At 39.9% G+C, this 18,857-nt stretch overlaps 2 protein-coding genes across 2 annotated transcripts; both read right to left on the bottom strand.

Annotated features, from left to right (window-relative positions):
• Positions 1-1,546: 1,546 nt before the first annotated feature.
• LOC124281968 (ubiquitin-conjugating enzyme E2 N-like) lies at positions 1,547-18,235 on the bottom strand. Its single transcript, XM_046717973.1, has 5 exons — positions 18,116-18,235; positions 11,027-11,128; positions 10,048-10,192; positions 2,664-2,804; positions 1,547-2,140 (listed from the first exon to the last, which is right to left on the bottom strand). The coding sequence occupies exons 1-5, from the start codon at positions 18,146-18,148 to the stop codon at positions 2,079-2,081; spliced, it is 483 nt and encodes a 160-aa protein (XP_046573929.1). The 5' UTR covers positions 18,149-18,235; the 3' UTR covers positions 1,547-2,078.
• Positions 6,180-7,519, bottom strand: LOC124281967. The gene is made up of 2 exons (XM_046717971.1): positions 7,101-7,519; positions 6,180-6,687 (listed from the first exon to the last, which is right to left on the bottom strand). The coding sequence occupies exons 1-2, from the start codon at positions 7,514-7,516 to the stop codon at positions 6,474-6,476; spliced, it is 630 nt and encodes a 209-aa protein (XP_046573927.1). The 5' UTR covers positions 7,517-7,519; the 3' UTR covers positions 6,180-6,473.
• Positions 18,236-18,857: the final 622 nt, after the last annotated feature.

Raw genomic sequence — 18,857 nt, 5'->3', positions numbered from 1 at the left:
TTGATCAGCAGTTATTCTTGTCTGTATAGGAACTGGCGTAACCTACCTTCCATTTTTGCATGTTTGTGGCAGTACTCCATCTTACTGAGAAAACATGTAAATAATGTAGTTTGAAACAGTCCAGAGGCGGTGGGCTAGCCTAGTGGTTAAAGCTTTCGTTCATCACGCCAAAGACCCATGTTCGATTCCACACATGGGCACAATTTGTGAAGCCCATTTCTGGTGTCCCCTGCCGTGATGTTGCTGGAATATTGCTAAAAGCTGTGGTAAAACTAAACTCACTCACTCACTGTAACAGACCAAAGCTACTCAGGGCCTTATCTCCTCTTGAATCCACAAAGCCAGTATTTAATGTTGTCTGTACCATAAAAACACATGCATATTTAGTGGGAGTTCTGCAAAGTCAGCTTTTCCAACTTGTTTTCTTGCATGTTTAACCATTCACTCAATATTCCACCTACCGCCTGTGGCCAGAGACAGGACCGGGTAACCAGTAATGGATTTAAGAACAAAGATCTAAGCCTTTAGGGTGTGGTGACACATAGCCATGATGGAGCAATCCACGAGGTCCCAGAGGGAAGTGTATCTTTGCTAATTCCAATAAAACAGCACCAAGGCCAAGCTGTTCATCAGGTACTAAGTGAGCCAAATGTAACTGTGAAATCTGCAGTTTGTCCCCATTCACTGGCCATATAAAGAAGGGTTAAAGAGGATTATTTTGATGTGGGAGGATTGTGATCTCAACGTAACTTGCATTAGGCATTAGTACACACTTATATTCATTGATCAACATTTTGCAAAGCAGTTTCTGACATGTAATATATCTTATTTTTGCAAAACTGTCAACAATGGCCAAAGTTGGGAAAAGATGAAACTTCCTGACAGAAATTGATCATCATCTATACCAATTTTCACCTCAATCACCTTCTTTTCATTTGTGAAAAACCTCATTTCTTAATCTAAATGCAATTCCCCTGAATCCCTGAAATCATCTAAACATGACATATACTTAAACACAAGGAGTTAGCAAGTAACTGCAGGAACAGATGCAGACAACTTCATCACAACTTACTGAGAGATTCCTAAATCTTACAATACCGTAATGCACTATCAGTCTGAAAACATGGCTACCACACTATATCTTTATCAAGAAACTAAAGAAGCAACCATTACCAGGTATGATACCACTCTTCATACAAATCATGACCCTAACCATGACTGCTTCTAGAGTGCTTCTAGACATGCCCATATACGTCCATGAAAACAGGACAGCCTTTCAAGTTACTGGCTCTGTAAAGTCAAACAGTCTTGACCTTTTGGTTCCAAAATCCCTCAAAGGTATGACTTCATCCCTAGGTTGGTATGTATTCAAAGTATGGTGAAGACATATAGAAGATATATAATGACCTCTCTGGAAAGAATTAAAATACAATTGGCATAACAGTCAATATTATCATTCAATACCCAGAGCCTGATTGACAAAGATGCACATGGTAAGTGTCACAGCTGACTACAGCAGTGGAATCCAAATAAAAAACCAACATGATTCTGTGAAATGATATTTATTTTGATGTCATAGATTTGTAAACAACATTGAGAGACATATACACAAACCAAAATAAATAGCTTCGGCAAAAGCTAAGGTTATTTGCCGTGCATCTTGCAAGATAAAAGAAAAGAGAAAGAAAACGTTTTGAGAAAGGCTAGCAGTTTCCGACAAGACAATAAAATCTGGCTTCAATTAGTTTCCTTGATATATGTGAGCTGTAATATACTACAGTGATGCTCTCCTGATGAAATTATCCCTACTTATTTGACAGAAAGACACAGGATGGTCAACTTTACTCTGTGACTCAGTGCGTAAATTACCTAGAGAAATACTCCTAGCAACAGGTCGATGTCAATGGAAAAATCCTCACAAGTCACCTTTGAAATACGAAACATGTTCCCTTATGAATACATGATGGGCTGTCATAAATTCGTACTCATTATCTGATGGCGCATCTGTACAGGAATTCATAAGTCCAATGTGCTGAGTGTTACGCATGGTGATGGCTGTCTTAACCTCCCCAAGTCCATCATTTTTGGTTACTGTTGGGCCTTTGCTCTTTTACAGCGAATAGCTTGGTCCATTCTCTTGCTAGAAACCAAAAAAGAGAGTAGAACAGTGACAAAGAAAACGCATTCACAACCAAACAGTTGTAGAAAATAACATCCACCAAATAATACTGAATCATAAAAACATTGTCCTGAAGAAGAATACTTAATGTTTTGAAGCTGTCAAATGTGACTGCCTCTGGGTAGATTTATTTTCTAAATAACAATTCTGTGTGAATTAACAATAGCCAGTTACTCAGATTACCAATAATCAATTAAAAGTACCATGGCAAGAGTGACTTTTTACATATCTCCAATAACACAAGTTTTATCTTTTCTGTGTAAAAAGTCTTGTCTGGGCAAGGTAAACATATGGTATATATTATGAGCATCACATTTCACCATCAGGAAGATCATACAGTCATTTACATGATTTTGTCAACTTGTCCAGATGAGGAACCATGACGTTCAGGTTATATAATTCTGGCATGTATTATATACTAGTGTTGCTGTGCCCCAAAGAACCCATATCAGATTCCCAGTGACATGCAGCATACGTAGCTAACCTGTTGCAACTGCCTCCTTCTCATTCTGTTTCCACTTGTCTGCTACATTTGTATCCAAGGGATCGTCAGGATTAGGCGCACTAAGAAGAGCTTGGATGGATAAAAGGACAGTTCGGATCTGAAGAGCTGGACTCCATTTATCTGTAACACAAACAAGACACAACATCATCTTCAGTATGAAGCGAGATCACCCGTTTACCATTTCCACAAAACGTCAACCTGATCAGTACCATCATCTGGGGAATATCTGTATAAGTTGACTATGCTCCTCTCATTTCAATAGCAATATGTAATTTTCTGAATAAAATTGATGTTTTATGCTTATCCTGACTCATGCTTATTATGCTTGTCTCCTCCTTCTGTGCGAATGATAGTGGAACACTTGAAATCCCTTGTAGTTCCCTTTAAAGCGGACGTATAAGTACACTCACCCACGAGTTGCCTCCCTTGCATAGTTTCCTGCCAAAACAGTCACATGACTAACCATGCTTGTCACTCTCTCCATAATATGCCCGACACGTGGATTTACCGTGAAATCCAAAGTGCCATTAGTGGGCAAGATGGGAGGGCTTGACATCGTGAGTCAGGATAAGTATAAAATATCAATTTTATCCAGAAAATTACATATTTTTCCTTATCCTGACTCATGCGTATTATGCTTCCAGAATCTGATGGATTGGTGGTGGGTCAGGTCACCTTCTCCGGATTTATTGGCTGTCCTAGATACGTCCTGTATCTACCCCCATGGGAACTATCATACGGCACTTCTTGGCAATAGTGTTCTTCCAACTTCCATCTGCCAACTTGGGGTTACCACATCTTGTCAGACTTCTTTAAGACAAGTGAATCTACGATTCATGTGGATTTAAGATATACTAGTGTATCCTTGCTAGATATCTATAATAACTCATGTAAGAAGTATCTTCTTATCGTAAGAGTTACAACCCTTCTCACGTACAAGTATTTCCGTACGCGTACAAGGTCTAAATCACTCATGTTGGTCTGTTTTAGACGTAAACATGGACTCTCAACCAAGACTCTCCAGAGTGAAGGTTATCAGCAAGTTACATGATAAGAGGGTGAGATTTTCTATTCAACGCCTCTGTGCAACCGTTAGTTGTTGTGCAACAACAAATGGCCCAAACTGGTGAATGCCGGAGACGTCTTCGGTGGCAATATCTCTCAGGTAGTGGTTGGCAAACATCGTATCTGATTTCCAAAACCAGCCTTCCATTATTGATACTACTGAGCAATTCCCATGCAGAACGAGAGTAGACGCCAAAGCTCTAACTTCGTGTGGGTTGGATGCACTTGGAGGTGGCAATCCTGCTGCTTTGTAGGCCCTTAGTATAACGGCTCTCATCCATACTGATATTGTTGTTCGGGAGACTTCTGTGGATGTCTCTGTAGACAACGGTATAAACAGGCCCTTGAACTTTTGTCTCCTTGTTCTTGTCCGGTTAAGGTAAATTTTCAATGCTCTAACCGGGACATAGATATAAATCCTGTACATCCTCCTGTCCGAGGATTGTTGATAAGGCTGGTACATGAAACTGTCTATCTGGTTGACCAGGTAGCTGATTCTTTGCCACAAAATGTGCTGCCGCATGATGTCCTGTGTCGAACCGAGTTCGTCCAAAATCCAGCACATGTATTTCTGATACTCGGGCTGCCGTGGCTAAGGCGAGTAGAAACAATGTTTTCTGTGTAAGTAGTTCGAGTAACGTTTGCTCTAACGGCTCGTAGGTATCATTGGTGAGATGTTGTAGTACTACATTGAGATCCCACGCAGGTGCCTTATATTTCTTTTGCTGATGCTCCAGCTTAAAGGAACGTAATAAGGCCAGTAGTTCTAGTACTTTTGTCAAGTTGCTGCCTGTCTTCATGGTCAAAACTGAGCTAATAGCCGCCAAGTACGTGGATAAGGTCGAACCTTTCAATCTCTTAGTCTGTCGTAGATGACATAAGTAATCTGCCACTTGAGGATGAGATGCTTTCGTTGCTGTGAAACCTTTGCGCCGAGCATATTGTTGAAACCTCTGCCATTTGTCATCATACAGGTTGCGAGTAGATCTGCGAAGAGCTAGAGTGACCGCTTTCGCTGCTCTGGCGGAATAACCTCTCTTCCTCAAGCAAGTTTTGACATTGTCCATGCTTGAAGCTGGAACATGCCGGATTCCCGTGAACTTGCTTGGTGTGCAGATGAACCAGTAGGTTCGGCCATTCTGGTTGTTTCAGGTTTGGATTTCCTAGTTCTTGAATGAGATCAGGAAACCACACTCTCGCTGGCCAAAAGGGCGCGACCAAAATCAGTTGGAGGACAGTAGTCTGCCTGATTTTCTAGAGTACTTGCGGGATTAGAACCGATGTTGGAAAAGCGTATGTGTTTAGTCCTTCCCCTGACATGTTCAATGCGTCTGTTGTCCATGCTAGCGGATCTGGTACCGTGAGACGAACGTCTGCATCTGCCTGTTGAACCTTGTGGCAAATAGATCTATAAGTGGAGATCCTAGCGTCCTTATGATGAGACGAAGCGCCTCCGGATGAAGCATCCATTCTGTCGGGGATGGTTGCTGTGGCCGAGACAGAGCATCTGCTAGAATGTTCTTTGCTCCGGGAATACGACACGCCTTTATCCAGATGTTCAGCTTGTCCACAGCTGAAATATGAGATGTAGCAGACTTGCTAATCTTGTTGAGCCTTGTCTGTTTATGTAAAATGCCACTGTGGAGCTGTCCGTGTGCACTGTCAATGCTTTGTTGATCAGAGACTTCGACTAATGTTGTAAGGCGTTGATGACTGCTTTCATCTCTAGTTGATTGATGTGCAGATTTCGTTCCCTTTCCGACCCACTTTCCTGCAGCTACCTTGCTCTGGAGGTGTGTTCCCCATCCTTGTAGCGACGCATCCACGTACAGATGTGTGTAGCGCTGCAAACGTCCACCCACTGTCGATGGTTGCACAGGAACGGCTGGGGGTGGAAGACTGTCGTTCCGAATCCACTCTTCAACGTCTCGACTCCCTGGAACCTCTAGGGACATGTCCTCGCCCCGAGGCATTCCTGGTATTCCCGGCTGGCCGACGAAAAGAACCTCTGGCTCCTCTGGAACTAGAATATTTCCTCTCCTTGGCCTTCTGGATATTCGCAAACTTGGATTTGTTGCTGTAACGATGAGACGTCTGGCGGATGACATTCGCTAAGGTGTCGATCGGCTTAATCATCATCACTTCTCTAGAGTCGTGAGTGACCTCTTTGGCAACCTCTTCAATTCCTCCGCCGAAAAGAGTGGGGGCTGACCATGGTACTCTCAGGAGTGACTTGGTATATCTTTCGCTCCAGTTGCAGGATGATAAAAGACCCTGTCTTCTTAACAGCGTAAGGCCCGCAGATGTAGATGCCAAGTGGTCCGACATGAATTGTTGATCCCTCTTCTGGGTGAGAAGTGCAGATAAAAACATCCTATCCTCTTCATCACGAGAGTTCTGGAACTTTGCAATGACCACCAGTCCGAAGAATGTGTGTCTAGTTGTGGTATCCAACTGTGCAATCTTTTTATCATCCACTTTATATAGTTTACTGCGGCTATCGTTGATAAGTCTGTAATTCTCATCTAAGTCGGGCGCTCTCATAAATGGCTCATGTGGTGAAGAGGGAATCTTCGCGCATTAAAAACTGGAACATGCTGGTTCTGTGACTTCGTTGCTTTTACGAAGGCTAGACTGAGGCTTGCTGGGACTCCTACGATGGGTTCAATAGGCGGGATCGTGAGCGAATCAAAGTCATCATCAAACATTCTGTAAGTGAGTGCTTCATTCCGTTCCTTGGATGGAGATGCTAAATCGAGACCACTCACGATCCATCCCATCGCTCTCTTCATCCTTGTCTGACGAGCTGTGTCTTCGCGAATCTCTTCGCGTATGCTCCAATGGCGAGTCCTTCCTAGGATCCTCCTTTCGCGAATGCTCATCACGGCTGGAATCTCTTGTTCGAGAACGATACTCCCTGCAGGCCGGTGAAGTAGATCTAAGACTGTAGGATCTGCTTGATACTGACGTGGTGCGTTCATGGTGGCTCGGAGGAGATTCCCTGGAGATGGAACGGCGACGTTCTCGAACTGTATCCTCCTCATTGACATTCGTGGATCCCTCACGACTGCAGAACGTTGAATCCTCAGCAGGTGAAGACCTTCTCGAACGCTGGTGATCCTGCATCGTGACTGCATCCGTCAAATGATGATCTGCAACTGCTGTGTTCGCTGACTGATGATTCACGAGTGCTGCATCCTGTGGTGTGGACTCCATTCACCCTGGTCAAAGTTCTTTGCTGACTGATGAGGAGTAGATGACGCATCCAAGAATGTGGCCTCATCTTCTAGTCTGCATTGTGAATGAAGTGAAGAAACGCTGATGTTCTCTCTGGCACCCGATGTCTGCGACGCTGACGGACAATCTCTAATCATCTGCTGCGCTGATGAAGCGGCAGAAGACGTAGATCTGGCCGACAACTGTTGCTGTGACACTTTGCTGACTAAGGTAACTTCTGGCAGCAAAATCAGCGGGTCGTCGAAGATTTCTGCCTCTTCGATATCTTCGTTGAATGACGTCTGATGAACAGGTCTAGTAGAACTGGAAGACTTCGAAGACGATTTCGACGCAGACGTCTTCTTCTGTGAACTCATAGATAACGACTTGTGCTTCTTAGACTGTGATGAAGCCAACTCTGCCGACGCAGTCCTCTTCCTCATAACAGAGGTCTGCTCTTGTGACGAACCCAGCAAATCACTAGAAACATTAGTTTCATTTGCAGATGACAACACACGGTTACTGACGTTATCTCTCGTTTTATCCGCCATGCCTTGTGATAATTCCGCACCTTGTCCTTAGCACATCTAAATAAGGCCAACAAATAGTTATTAAATTAAAACGTAGAAAATTTTATACAATATTGACAGCGAGAGCTGGGAGAACATTGATTAGTACAAGGACAAAGGGGGTGCGGATCAGCCGCAGACAGTCGGTGCCTGCAAAGAGAACACGATTTCATCAAATGTAAACAACAAATACATGTGATGAAAGCAACATTATTTACATAAATTTGAACATAATTCCTATATACACTGAATAATAATACAGACCGAAAACCGTATACAGCTAAATTTGGGCTAAGGGGTCGAAATATAAAAGGATATTAGTGCCGTATAGGGACTCCCAAGTTCCCACAACCATCCACCAGGGCGATGGAGGAGAGAGTGACAAGCATGGTTAGTCATGTGACTGTTTTGGCAGGAAACTATGCAAGGGAGGCAACTCGTGGGTGAGTGTACTTATACGTCCGCTTTAAAGGGAACTACAAGGGATTTCAAGTGTTCCACTATCATTCGCATAGGAGGAGACAAGCATAATAAGCATGAGTCAGGATAAGGAAAAACAAAACATTTAAGATATATTTAAATATGCACTTGACATATTTTGAGGAACAATGTTGTGTATCATTGTAAAAATCACAAAATATCTTCATCAAAAGTGGAGAAACCTTGTTTGTTTTGTAAATGACAACTTGTTTGAGTTAAGGATGCTGAATGTGATGACGTTAATATAGCTGACAACCAAAGTCAGGACGGTAGTCCTCACAAGTTACTTGAAGACTGGAGGTTTTTGACTGTCAAAAAGACTTCCTAACAACCAGAGCGAGCCAGTAATGCCAGTGAAAGCTCTTCATGTTTTCTATTGAGTCTAGGTTGCTCTTACACCAAATGGCATCAACTGTTTGAAACAGACATTGACACAAGCACTGAAACTGGAGGGCGAATTTGTACGTTTAGCTACCAGTTATACCCTGTGGAATAACTTTTGTTTGATACCTGCACACGTTTAGTCACAGAAGTTGCTGTTGTTGTGATTGTTAATATCACAAATAGTGCAAATACCCCAGATCAAGACATTTGATACTTAAGTAACAGGACACCTCCAACTCTTTCAAGGTGATATTGAAAGATCAGCTTATTAGGTACATCACAATAAGTAAAACAACATCCTTTGGTCTGCTTAGAATTCCTTACTGGGATAATGTATTGTATACATACAACAGTAAACATACACGATGTTTTGCCATGCAAACATGTGCCTGTATCAGTGTATGTGGCTATTTATACCAGCCTGGACCAATACTGGATTAATTGTCCCAGCCCACTGAAATACCATGTCACAGTTTAACATGAATACTCTCTAGACTAAGACTCCAAACAGCTAAGTGCTGGGCACCAGGCAGGGCAACAATATGTAGCATCTCTTAATATCTTTTGGTATGACGTAGCCATGGACTAAAACATTGAGCTTCAGCTCTCTGGGCAGATGCTCTATCCTCCAGATCATGGAGGCTCATTTGCATACCCAGGATTTATTGTTTTCAGGTTCTATGTACCTGTGCAATTAATTGTGAAGATATGACCTTCCGGTAACAACTCAATCTTCAACTTTCCTTCTTTCATAGAGTAAGTTAGCTGGAAGGTCTATCATGTACTGTAAATCATGAAATTAATGCGAAAAAATGCCTCTGTACTCTTCTCAGTAATCTCACATTATTATAATGATGCATTTCAGTCTGACCATGTCTACTTTTGAGAACATTATAACAGACAGAAAACGTAAATCTGTTGACACTACACATTACACCAATACAGGTCACTTCCTCATTACAGGTATCTCAAGCCACATGTAATTATCACTGGTTACAATCACTGGTCATTGTTTAAAGTCATTCAAGCACATCAGCCAGATCGGACATTCTCCAGCCACTTGTTTGTTGTACCCGAGTGGTAGATGAGTTGTGTCTTTCAAGTCGGATTACGTTTATACATGTTGCCATAAGACAAGTAGTAGCAAGCAATCACGTGATCAAACAAGGCAGCGTAATCAAAACTTCGTCAGCTCATTTCCATTCATTGCATAACAAGCTCAATTCAGGTTATTTGGTAAATAACAAGTGTGAAAAGAAAATGAATAACACCAAAGATTCAGGATGTCACATTTTATCATCAACACAGATTCCTGAGCTCGCATTAATTTCGTAGCGCATTTTAGTCTAGACCCTCGCACTCGCACTAAAATCGTGAAGCATTAATTTCATGATTTACAGAATTCTGACACCAACATTCAACTCAGCTGCATCTATATGACAGTGTTCGGTAGAGCACCAAGTCTGGATGAGGAAATCTGGGGACTGGCATCATGAGCATCAATCCAATATGTTGGAATATGATGACATGCAATCAAGTTAGACTGAATGAATGTTATTACTCAGATTTTCCAAAGGACTTCTGAGATTACATAAAGAGATTTTTGGTAGATTGGTCACTATCCATTTAACATTTTATTGTCTACTCACCTTTAAGAATATCTAAACAAATTCTTCCTAATTTGTCGATATTAGGGTGATATATCTTTGTGAGAAAGCGTACTTTAGGCGCTGCCATTGGATACTCTTCTGGTAGGAAAAGTTCCATGTTGAAAATACCACCTTCATATGGGGACTGAAACAAACCAGCATTATCAGTCATGGGTAATACTGATACAGAAGTTACATATGTTCTTCTGCTGTTGCTTAAATCATAAAACTATAGCTCTGATACCAGAAACTTTCAAAACATATTACCTAAATGGGGACTAAACTCTGATAATCTGTTAGTCCATTCAATTTCATTGTGGTCATTTAGAGTGAGCGAATTTAGTTTTATGCCGCTTTTACTTTTAGCAATATTCCAGCAATATCACTGCAAGGGACACCGGAAATGGGATTCAAAAGTTGTACCCATGGAGGAAATCGAACCCGAGTCTTCAGTGTAACGAGCGAATGCTTAACCACTAGGCTATAATGAATCCACTATTAAGCAAATTGTTGACTATAATTAGGGGTGAGTCAGTATGCATGGTGGTACAAGGCCTTCGGTTCGATCTGTTTCGGTTAGGTATATGAGAGCTTAGTTCTGGGAAAGTAGCAGCCGTCGAGCAAAGAAATGCGTAGATTAAAAAGGTTAATAAAATGATGGTACGAAAACTGAAAATACCGATTTTTTTATTGCATTGTGGTATACCTAACTGAAGACAATACTGCGGTTTCACTAATACTGCGGTATACCATTTCACCCCTAACTATTATCCTGGCATGTATATACTCCATTTACCATATCTAAATTAAATAACGCTCAAATTCAAGTTAAAAAAATTCATAAAATTCATAAAAATGTATTCTAGTGATTGCAAATAACAAACTTAATTCATGAAGGGATCCAATTTGATTCACCGAATATACCAGAGAATCCGAACAGCCCTAATGATAACTGTTTGTAGTGTTCCAGTGTACCTACCTCAGACGGCCCAGCAATTTCTATGTGGAAATATCTGGCATTTCTATCGTCAGGGCAGGCATGAATACCTGGCACTGGCTCTTGTTGCAAACGCTGAGTTTCCTGACAAACAAATCAGATACACATTAAATTACATAAAAAAGCAAACAGTTTCAAATTAACAATGCATGTTGCAAGACCTAATTCTGACATGGGCAATTAGAAAAAAACAAACGGCTTTAAGGTATCAGTTGTGCTATTCAGCTGGCATTCACATTTCAAGTCAATAGGTGCATAAGCTCAACTTCATAATGATTTCATGCTTCAGTGAAAAAGAAAGCATCCAACAGAATGAATCACACACAAAAAGATACCCCATTCTACCCTCTCAATTGATGCAATAACAAAAATCTGGGTTAATTGGTGTAAAAAGCATAGTAATTAAAAAGAAATATAATCTTTATTCCTTGTTTCATTTATTAACTGTAAGGCTCTCTTGAAGTTGATCTTTTGCACACCATTGTTTTACCCAACCAAGTAAAAATAGATCTGTTAACAAAGCTAACTGACTGAGTTTGGTTTTACGCCGCTTTTAGCAATATTCCAGCAACATCACGGCGGGGAACACCAGAAATGGGCTTCACACATTGTACCCATGTGGGGATTCGAACCCGGGGATTCGAACCCGGGTCTTCGGTGTGACGAGCCAACACTTTAACCACTAGGCTACCCACCGCCCCGTTAACAAAGCTAAACCAAGTGTAACATATGTTATATTTGGAGTTACACTTTCTCAGAAAAGTACTGATTCTCAATTTCTAGTACTTTTTTGGGTTGAGTCCCATCCGGGATTCGAACCCACACCCTCAGAGTCAGGCACCTAATCGCCAGCACACAAAGTCAGACCCCTAGACTGCTCAGCCTCTGCGGCTTCCACAAAAATGGAAGTCGGACAACTGGTAGTCTAGACTGCGGACTTTGTGTACCCCTCTGATAAGCCAAGTGATTTGTAATCAAGCTGTAAAGTGCCAATACCTGTAGTGAAAAAGCAAATCATGCTTGTTCATTTTATCTCAGTTAAAACTGTTTTCATAATACTAAAAAGGCATGATGGCTAGGGCTGCAACGATTAGCTCGATTCATCGAAAATTGAATCTGACACCTTAGTTTCGATTATAGATAGCCATTATCACTATTTCGATTCAATGTTTGAGTGCTGTTCTGTCATCATATTTGATTTGTTTGAAAAAGGCTACATCATTTACATTCCTGATTTCCTTGTCAAATCTTGGAAAAGGTTTTCAGTGTGATATGTTTTGTTTAATAAACTCTGAGAGTTAAATGAAATCTGATGTTTTTACTTGTATGAAGAATCGAATCAAAATGATCGAATCAAGGGACCAATATCGAAAATCGAATCAAGGGTCCAATATCGAAAATCAAATCGAGGTCTGGGTGAATCGTTGCAGCCCTAATGATGGCTGGCATATCTGTTCACATTTAACTTTTAAGGAGGATGTTGAGGTCTGCTGCTGTAGTGTTTACTTCCTGGGACCCTATGAGTGGTTGAATGTTGACCACAATCTAACAATTACTACTGTGCAGCTGCTGTAGTGTTAGGACACCCCCTTCTTTCTCAGTGTCATGGTTGAGTGTTCATGGAATGAGTGAGTGAGTTTAGTTTTACGCCACACTCAGCAATATTCCAACTATATGGCGGTGGTCTGTAAATAATCGAGTCTGGACCAGACAATCCAGTGATCAACAGCATGAGCATCGATCTGTGCAATTGGGAATCGATGACATGTGTCAACCAAGTCAGCGAGCCTGACCACCCGATCCCGTTAGTCGCCTCTTACGACAAGCATAGTCGCCTTTTGTGGCAAGCATAGGTTGCTGAAGACCTATTCTACCCCAGATCATCATGGGTCATTCATGGAATGAACTGGGGGTGCTTTTCAAACAGGTCAATCACACATCCATCAAAGGAAATATCTTCAGTTGAGTGAGTGAATGAGTATGGTTTTATTCCACTTACCACTGGTACATACCAGATGCAAGAATATCACGGGTTTAAATTTAAAACTAGCAGGTATCCATAAAACAATATTTCCATATACAACAAATTATAAAAAAGGGCTACAGATCACCAACAATTGAAGGTAGATCACCATACCAGAGATAATTGGGACTTTTGCTATCTCCATGAACCATAGCTGGATTTACAGTGATTTTGTCAAATTTAGCCATGTCTTATACAGACACATATTCTACAATTAAAACACTTTGAATGACATGGGCTTATGAACCCTCTCAGGGGGACAATAGTTCAATCCTGTTTGAGGATACTGAAAGAATTCCATTCTTAAAAAAAAAAAATTAGTAAATGAAAACTGACATTATCAAAAAGATCCTTCATGGATGAAGTGTTGAAATAGTTATTGCTGATGGAAAAGTCAATACAGTCAAGCAGGGCATGCTTGACTGTGATTCTTTCACCACAAGGGATACAAAATGGCAATGTCATTCAGTCAAGGATTTTCAAATAAAGAAAATCTAAAGTGACTTCCAAAAATATTCCTGATAATATTAGCAAAGTTATCTAACACTAATAGATAGTCGAGAAGTACATTCATTTTGAATAAATTTCACATATCCGGACAGAAATGCTACCAGTCAATGGATAGTAGGCAAGTAGCTCTTCCAGACACTGCACGGGTACCACTGGTACATTCCAGATACAATTCCACTGGTACATTCCAGATACAATTTCACTGGTACCATCAAATATTTCAGTCATAGCTTGGCTCTGTCTAGTGTCTACTGTGTACGAAGAGAAAGCATATGGAATGTTCTTAAAGAACCACTAAACTTTGTTTTTTGTTACTCTTTTAACCATTACATATGAAAGATTTGTGGTTAGTCTTATGCGGAACACCAAATTTATTCTTTAAAAACTTGTGGTTAATTAATACCGAGCGATTAAAAGTGGCCAAAAAGTCGCCTGCTTCCCTCTCGCCCACCAACGAAACCACAGACAGGTTACGTAACTCTGTCGCCAGAGCACTGCAGTGACGTCAGATGAGGAACGATTTTCAGTTAGTTGTATATAAAATGTGTAGCACGCTCAACATTTTGATGATTTCTCGACATCAACGACGACATGCCGAATCGTTGCTTTGTCGCCAATTGCTCTAGGGTCGGGCAATGGTGTCCCCATGCACAGATTTCCACAGGACCCCGCAGTTCGTAAGCTAAATGGGTTATGTTTGTGAGTCGGTTTAGCGTTGTGGAAGCCTGAAACGATATCTTACTTGTGTTCAGATCGCTTCACGGAAGTTAAAGAATCAAAACTACTTACTAGTTGTAGTAAAATATGCATATGATTGATGACCATAAAGATTTTCTATGACACAACTTGTAACATAACGATTTCTTCCTCGGAAGTGAGGTTGTGGTCGGCAACAATAATATTGTAAGTAGTATTATATTGACACCCACCTCGCTGCCACGAGAGAAATTGTTATGATATACGCTATGTCATGCAAAATCCTATTGGCCATCAATAAAATACATATTTTACTACCAGTAGAAAAGTAGTTTTGATTTTAACTCGGTGAAAACAAACCTAAATACCATTTATCCTCAGACTGGCGGATTTTCCTGACAGGGCCCGCCATTTTAAAAATAAAAAATCTGTTAGAATTAATGAGATTATAGTTTGTTTTCATCAAGTTAGAAAATCAAGACTACTTTCTACTCGTTGTTAAATATGTATTGGAATCATAACCAAACGGATTTTGCATGACACAACTTATAACATAACGATTTCTTCCACGGAGGCGAGGTGGGGTCAAGTCACAATACTGCGCGATAAATTTCTTGCTACATTCCCATGGTTAATGTCCACTCACCAGTATGTAGATACTAGTCAATGTAATAGCATCTTTATATTTGGTCTTATAATCCTAATTAGTTTATTATCACACTTGTATGCATTTTGAAACTAAATAAAAAGCAGACGATCTGCTGATACTTACAGTGAATTTATAACAGAACTGTAATATCTAGACATTTTATAGTTTGCCAATGTGAATCATAATTCGCACACACACACCTAGTGCATGTTGTCTGTCTCATTACACTTCTTGGCGAAAACAATGATTCTGTTGAATGCTACGACAAATGAATAAAAACAAAATGCAAATATTAAAATTAAAACAGATTAAAGTTATAGGAACAATATCAGGCCATTACCTTGTTCGAGGAATGTATCCATCAATATCCACAAAACTGTTCCAAATGATGTGTCTTTTAACAGTTTAACATACGAAAAAGTGATAAACCTTTTCAGGTATTGGTGTATAGTCTCATTGGTCACCCAAGATAGCACACCTGGCAACTAATTGCATAATGTCCGCCTTTCTTTAAAAACAGTAATTTAGTTAGCCAATAATGGGCAATCAATCAATGTATTGCCGGTTAATCCTTTGAAAGAAGGGCGTTGTTTTTACGCGAACACCGACACGACAGAGTGTATTCAGTATAGATTAGTAAATCTACATACATAAACACTACCTTTTGACAATTCCGCTGTGTAAGATAAAAGTAATTAATCAATCAGCGTGTTATCGGTTAATCCTTTGATCGATGTTTATAATGTTGAATATTTACTCCAGACACAAGAAATGCCAAATGGGAACCTTTGTCGGTAATCTAAGTGTGTTACCACTAATTATACCTGTTATAAATTCATTAACTGACCATCAAGTGAATGATGACAAATAACATGTGTAGGTTTATACCACCTAACACGGGTTACAACGAGGGAGTATTAATTGCTGTATTGCATGTGAAAACTTATGGGCCGACACTGTTTTGAGAATACAAACAGATTTTTACATGACATGATTAAATATCGAGGTAAAACAACACAGAAATGGGATCAATTTGGATCAGTCATTATACAAATAGGGCCTAACGACACCAATCGATTTTGACAGAATCGTCTATGAAAACAAGTTGTAACTCAGAAACTAGGCAAAGCAGGAGACAAAATTAAATGACAGTAGATTGTGAGAACATATAGCTTTCATTTTCCACAACAATTGTCACGATTTCAGGTTTATACAAGCCTGTAAACACGATAATTTACCCCCTAAAATGTAGGTGAATTCTGCATCGGCTCTCAAAGCTATTCCTCATATGACGTCACAGAGGCGCGCCACTCTGATTGGTTGAAATTTCGTTCGCGGGTGAGAATTGTGCACTGTTGTCAAAAAGGTCGATTTAAGTCAATTAAAGGTCGAAATGAGTAGTTTTAATGACAGGGTTTCATTTATAACGATGCCAGTTAGTGATTTATGTATTTGTACCCCCTAGGGTTTATGTGACCTTTAATAACTATGAACAGACTTGAATGAGTTTCTGAGCTAACAATTAATTCATGACCTGGCCTCATGACCTGATACACTATGCATGGCATGGCATAATTTAAGAATCTAAAACAAAGTGAATAATCCTGACAGGGGGCACACTAACTGCTAAATGGAGCTGACACCTGGTGAGGCTGTAGTGATCAAGTTGTTCAGCAGTAACTTTGGCTGCTCCTGCAATCTTTCCTCTACCCCCACTGTACAGCAGACAGAGACAAAAGCTTATAAAATACAAGTTAATACTCTTAACCGGCTTAAGCTATTAACTGGCGCAAACCCTAGCAAATTAAGCAAAATGTGACTGTGAGCCTGTGATTTAAAGTCAAAACAAATAGAACATTTCATAATGCTAATGGATCAGCCAAATTCATACTTTGAATTAAATTGATTAACAGAAGGTCTATAAAGAGAATATTTATCCACATACGTCAGGAACCATTTAGCTAATAACTAAATAAACATTTTAGTCAAGAAGTTAACACAAAATTTCCATTCAAGTCCCCCTAGTATATCATGTATATAACAATTACAAAGTATATTTTAGTGAAGAACCAATAACAACATAATAAATAGCTGATTAGTGACACTAGAATTATAATTACATATTTACACTGCAGATCTAGATCTGCATGTGAACAAAACCTGATCATACAGGTATCAAAGGTGTTTATTCATGTCACATTTACTTTAAACAAAACAGTCACAATTTTGACATTTTTATGGTTTGCATGGCAATCCTCTGACAAACTTGTCATTTATTACCCATAAGGTAAGAATAAACCTATTTCATAAACATTTATGCACTAGGTAAAACATTATTTCACATCTATCGGTGTCTTGTTTATGTCATTTGGATGACGTTACTGACGCCATTCAGATCTTATTGTAGGGTAGTTTGGAATAACATTACTCTTAAAATGATAACACCATTCATAAATTGCAATCTTCTAAGACAGTGTTTGTGATCAGCACATTTTTCTAAAGACTGGCGCAAATCTGTCTCACTTAAGAATAACAGGACTTAGTTTAGTTTCATGAAATGAGGATGACATACATACTCAAGTAATAATCTCCATGTATGTTTCACATCAACTATGCCTCACAACCTGATTGGCACTCTGTGTATGCATGCACTATATGTCAAGAACTGACATATACATGCTATCATTTCGGTAATGTTATGATTGTATATTCATTGTATAATCATGTCATTCAAACACTGGACTGACTGTGAATAGCGCATCAGGGTATTGTGTGATTGTGTAAAGCTAAAATTCTTTTCAGTGAAACCGAATTACAGATCGTCGTATTTAATCTAAGTTGGTGAAACGAGAATCGAGATTGTTCCCGGTTGAGGTCGTGACATGTCATCGGCGGCGGAATTTTGACAAGTGTCAGGGTTCACCCTGTCAAAATAGACCAAATACAAATCGAATCGATATTGACATTATTTCAGTCTGTAAGATTTAACCTGACAACATTGCAAACGATTGACTTCCTCGCGTAATCTTTAATATATAAGAACCTACTTCATAATCTTCGCGTGGTGATTGGGACGCCCAAGGCACTGACCGCTACTTCCTACTAGCCAAACAGCCCATTATTACCGACCATGTACCTACCACACTCACAAAAATGTTAATCTATGAATCAGTTAACTTAAGTCAATTCTCACTTTACAAATTCGGCGAGGTAAACCACCAGCCATTCGCTCGAGGTATGGTTCACACTTCGAAACAACGGCAGAGAACTTTCAATATGGCGTTGTGTCCGTTGCAGAGCTGGCTTTTAGTTTGAGTTTCGTATGCAAAGGTTAGAGAGTACTTTAGTTTCGCATTACGACTTAGACGATAAAGGTTTGTGAAAACAGGACCATATGGTCTCTGGTGAAAACCAATGAAGTCGTGGACTTTCAGCGTGACAAAGTGCATCCGTTTACTCATGCCTTTTCGTTTTGCTTTTTGTTTTTCATCGTATGTTCTGTTTTCAACTGTCGAAGTGATTCCTTATAAGCATTGCATGACCGTGTATTGATCCGCATTGTACCAAAGTCAGCGGATATTCGGCGCACTTCGATAAGTATAACAACTAACATCATAATATATATATATATGTTATACACCCTCAAAATGATTTATACTTGTAATTATGATGTAGACAAAGTTCCATGACCCTTGTAGCTCACCAGGTCGATTGGACATAATATGGGGTATGAAAATTGATGTTTTATGTAAATCAAGGCCCATAAAGCTATTCGAAATACCTTGAGTAAGAATAATATTGCTCAATAATGAAAATGGCAGATAATTCTTCTCATTAAATGGCCTAAATTGGATATTAATTAGTTATCGTTACTACTAAACAAAGCTTTAAGTAGCAGCGAGATGTAAGGTCTTTTAACATTGGCGGATCCAGAA

Source organism: Haliotis rubra, unplaced genomic scaffold (genome assembly GCF_003918875.1).
Source record: "Haliotis rubra isolate DU_JTF1 unplaced genomic scaffold, ASM391887v1 Scf291, whole genome shotgun sequence".
Classification (NCBI taxonomy): Eukaryota; Metazoa; Mollusca; class Gastropoda; order Lepetellida; family Haliotidae; genus Haliotis; species Haliotis rubra.
The sequence above is the reverse complement of the archived record's forward strand: the minus strand, read 5'-3'. Positions and strand labels throughout refer to the sequence as shown.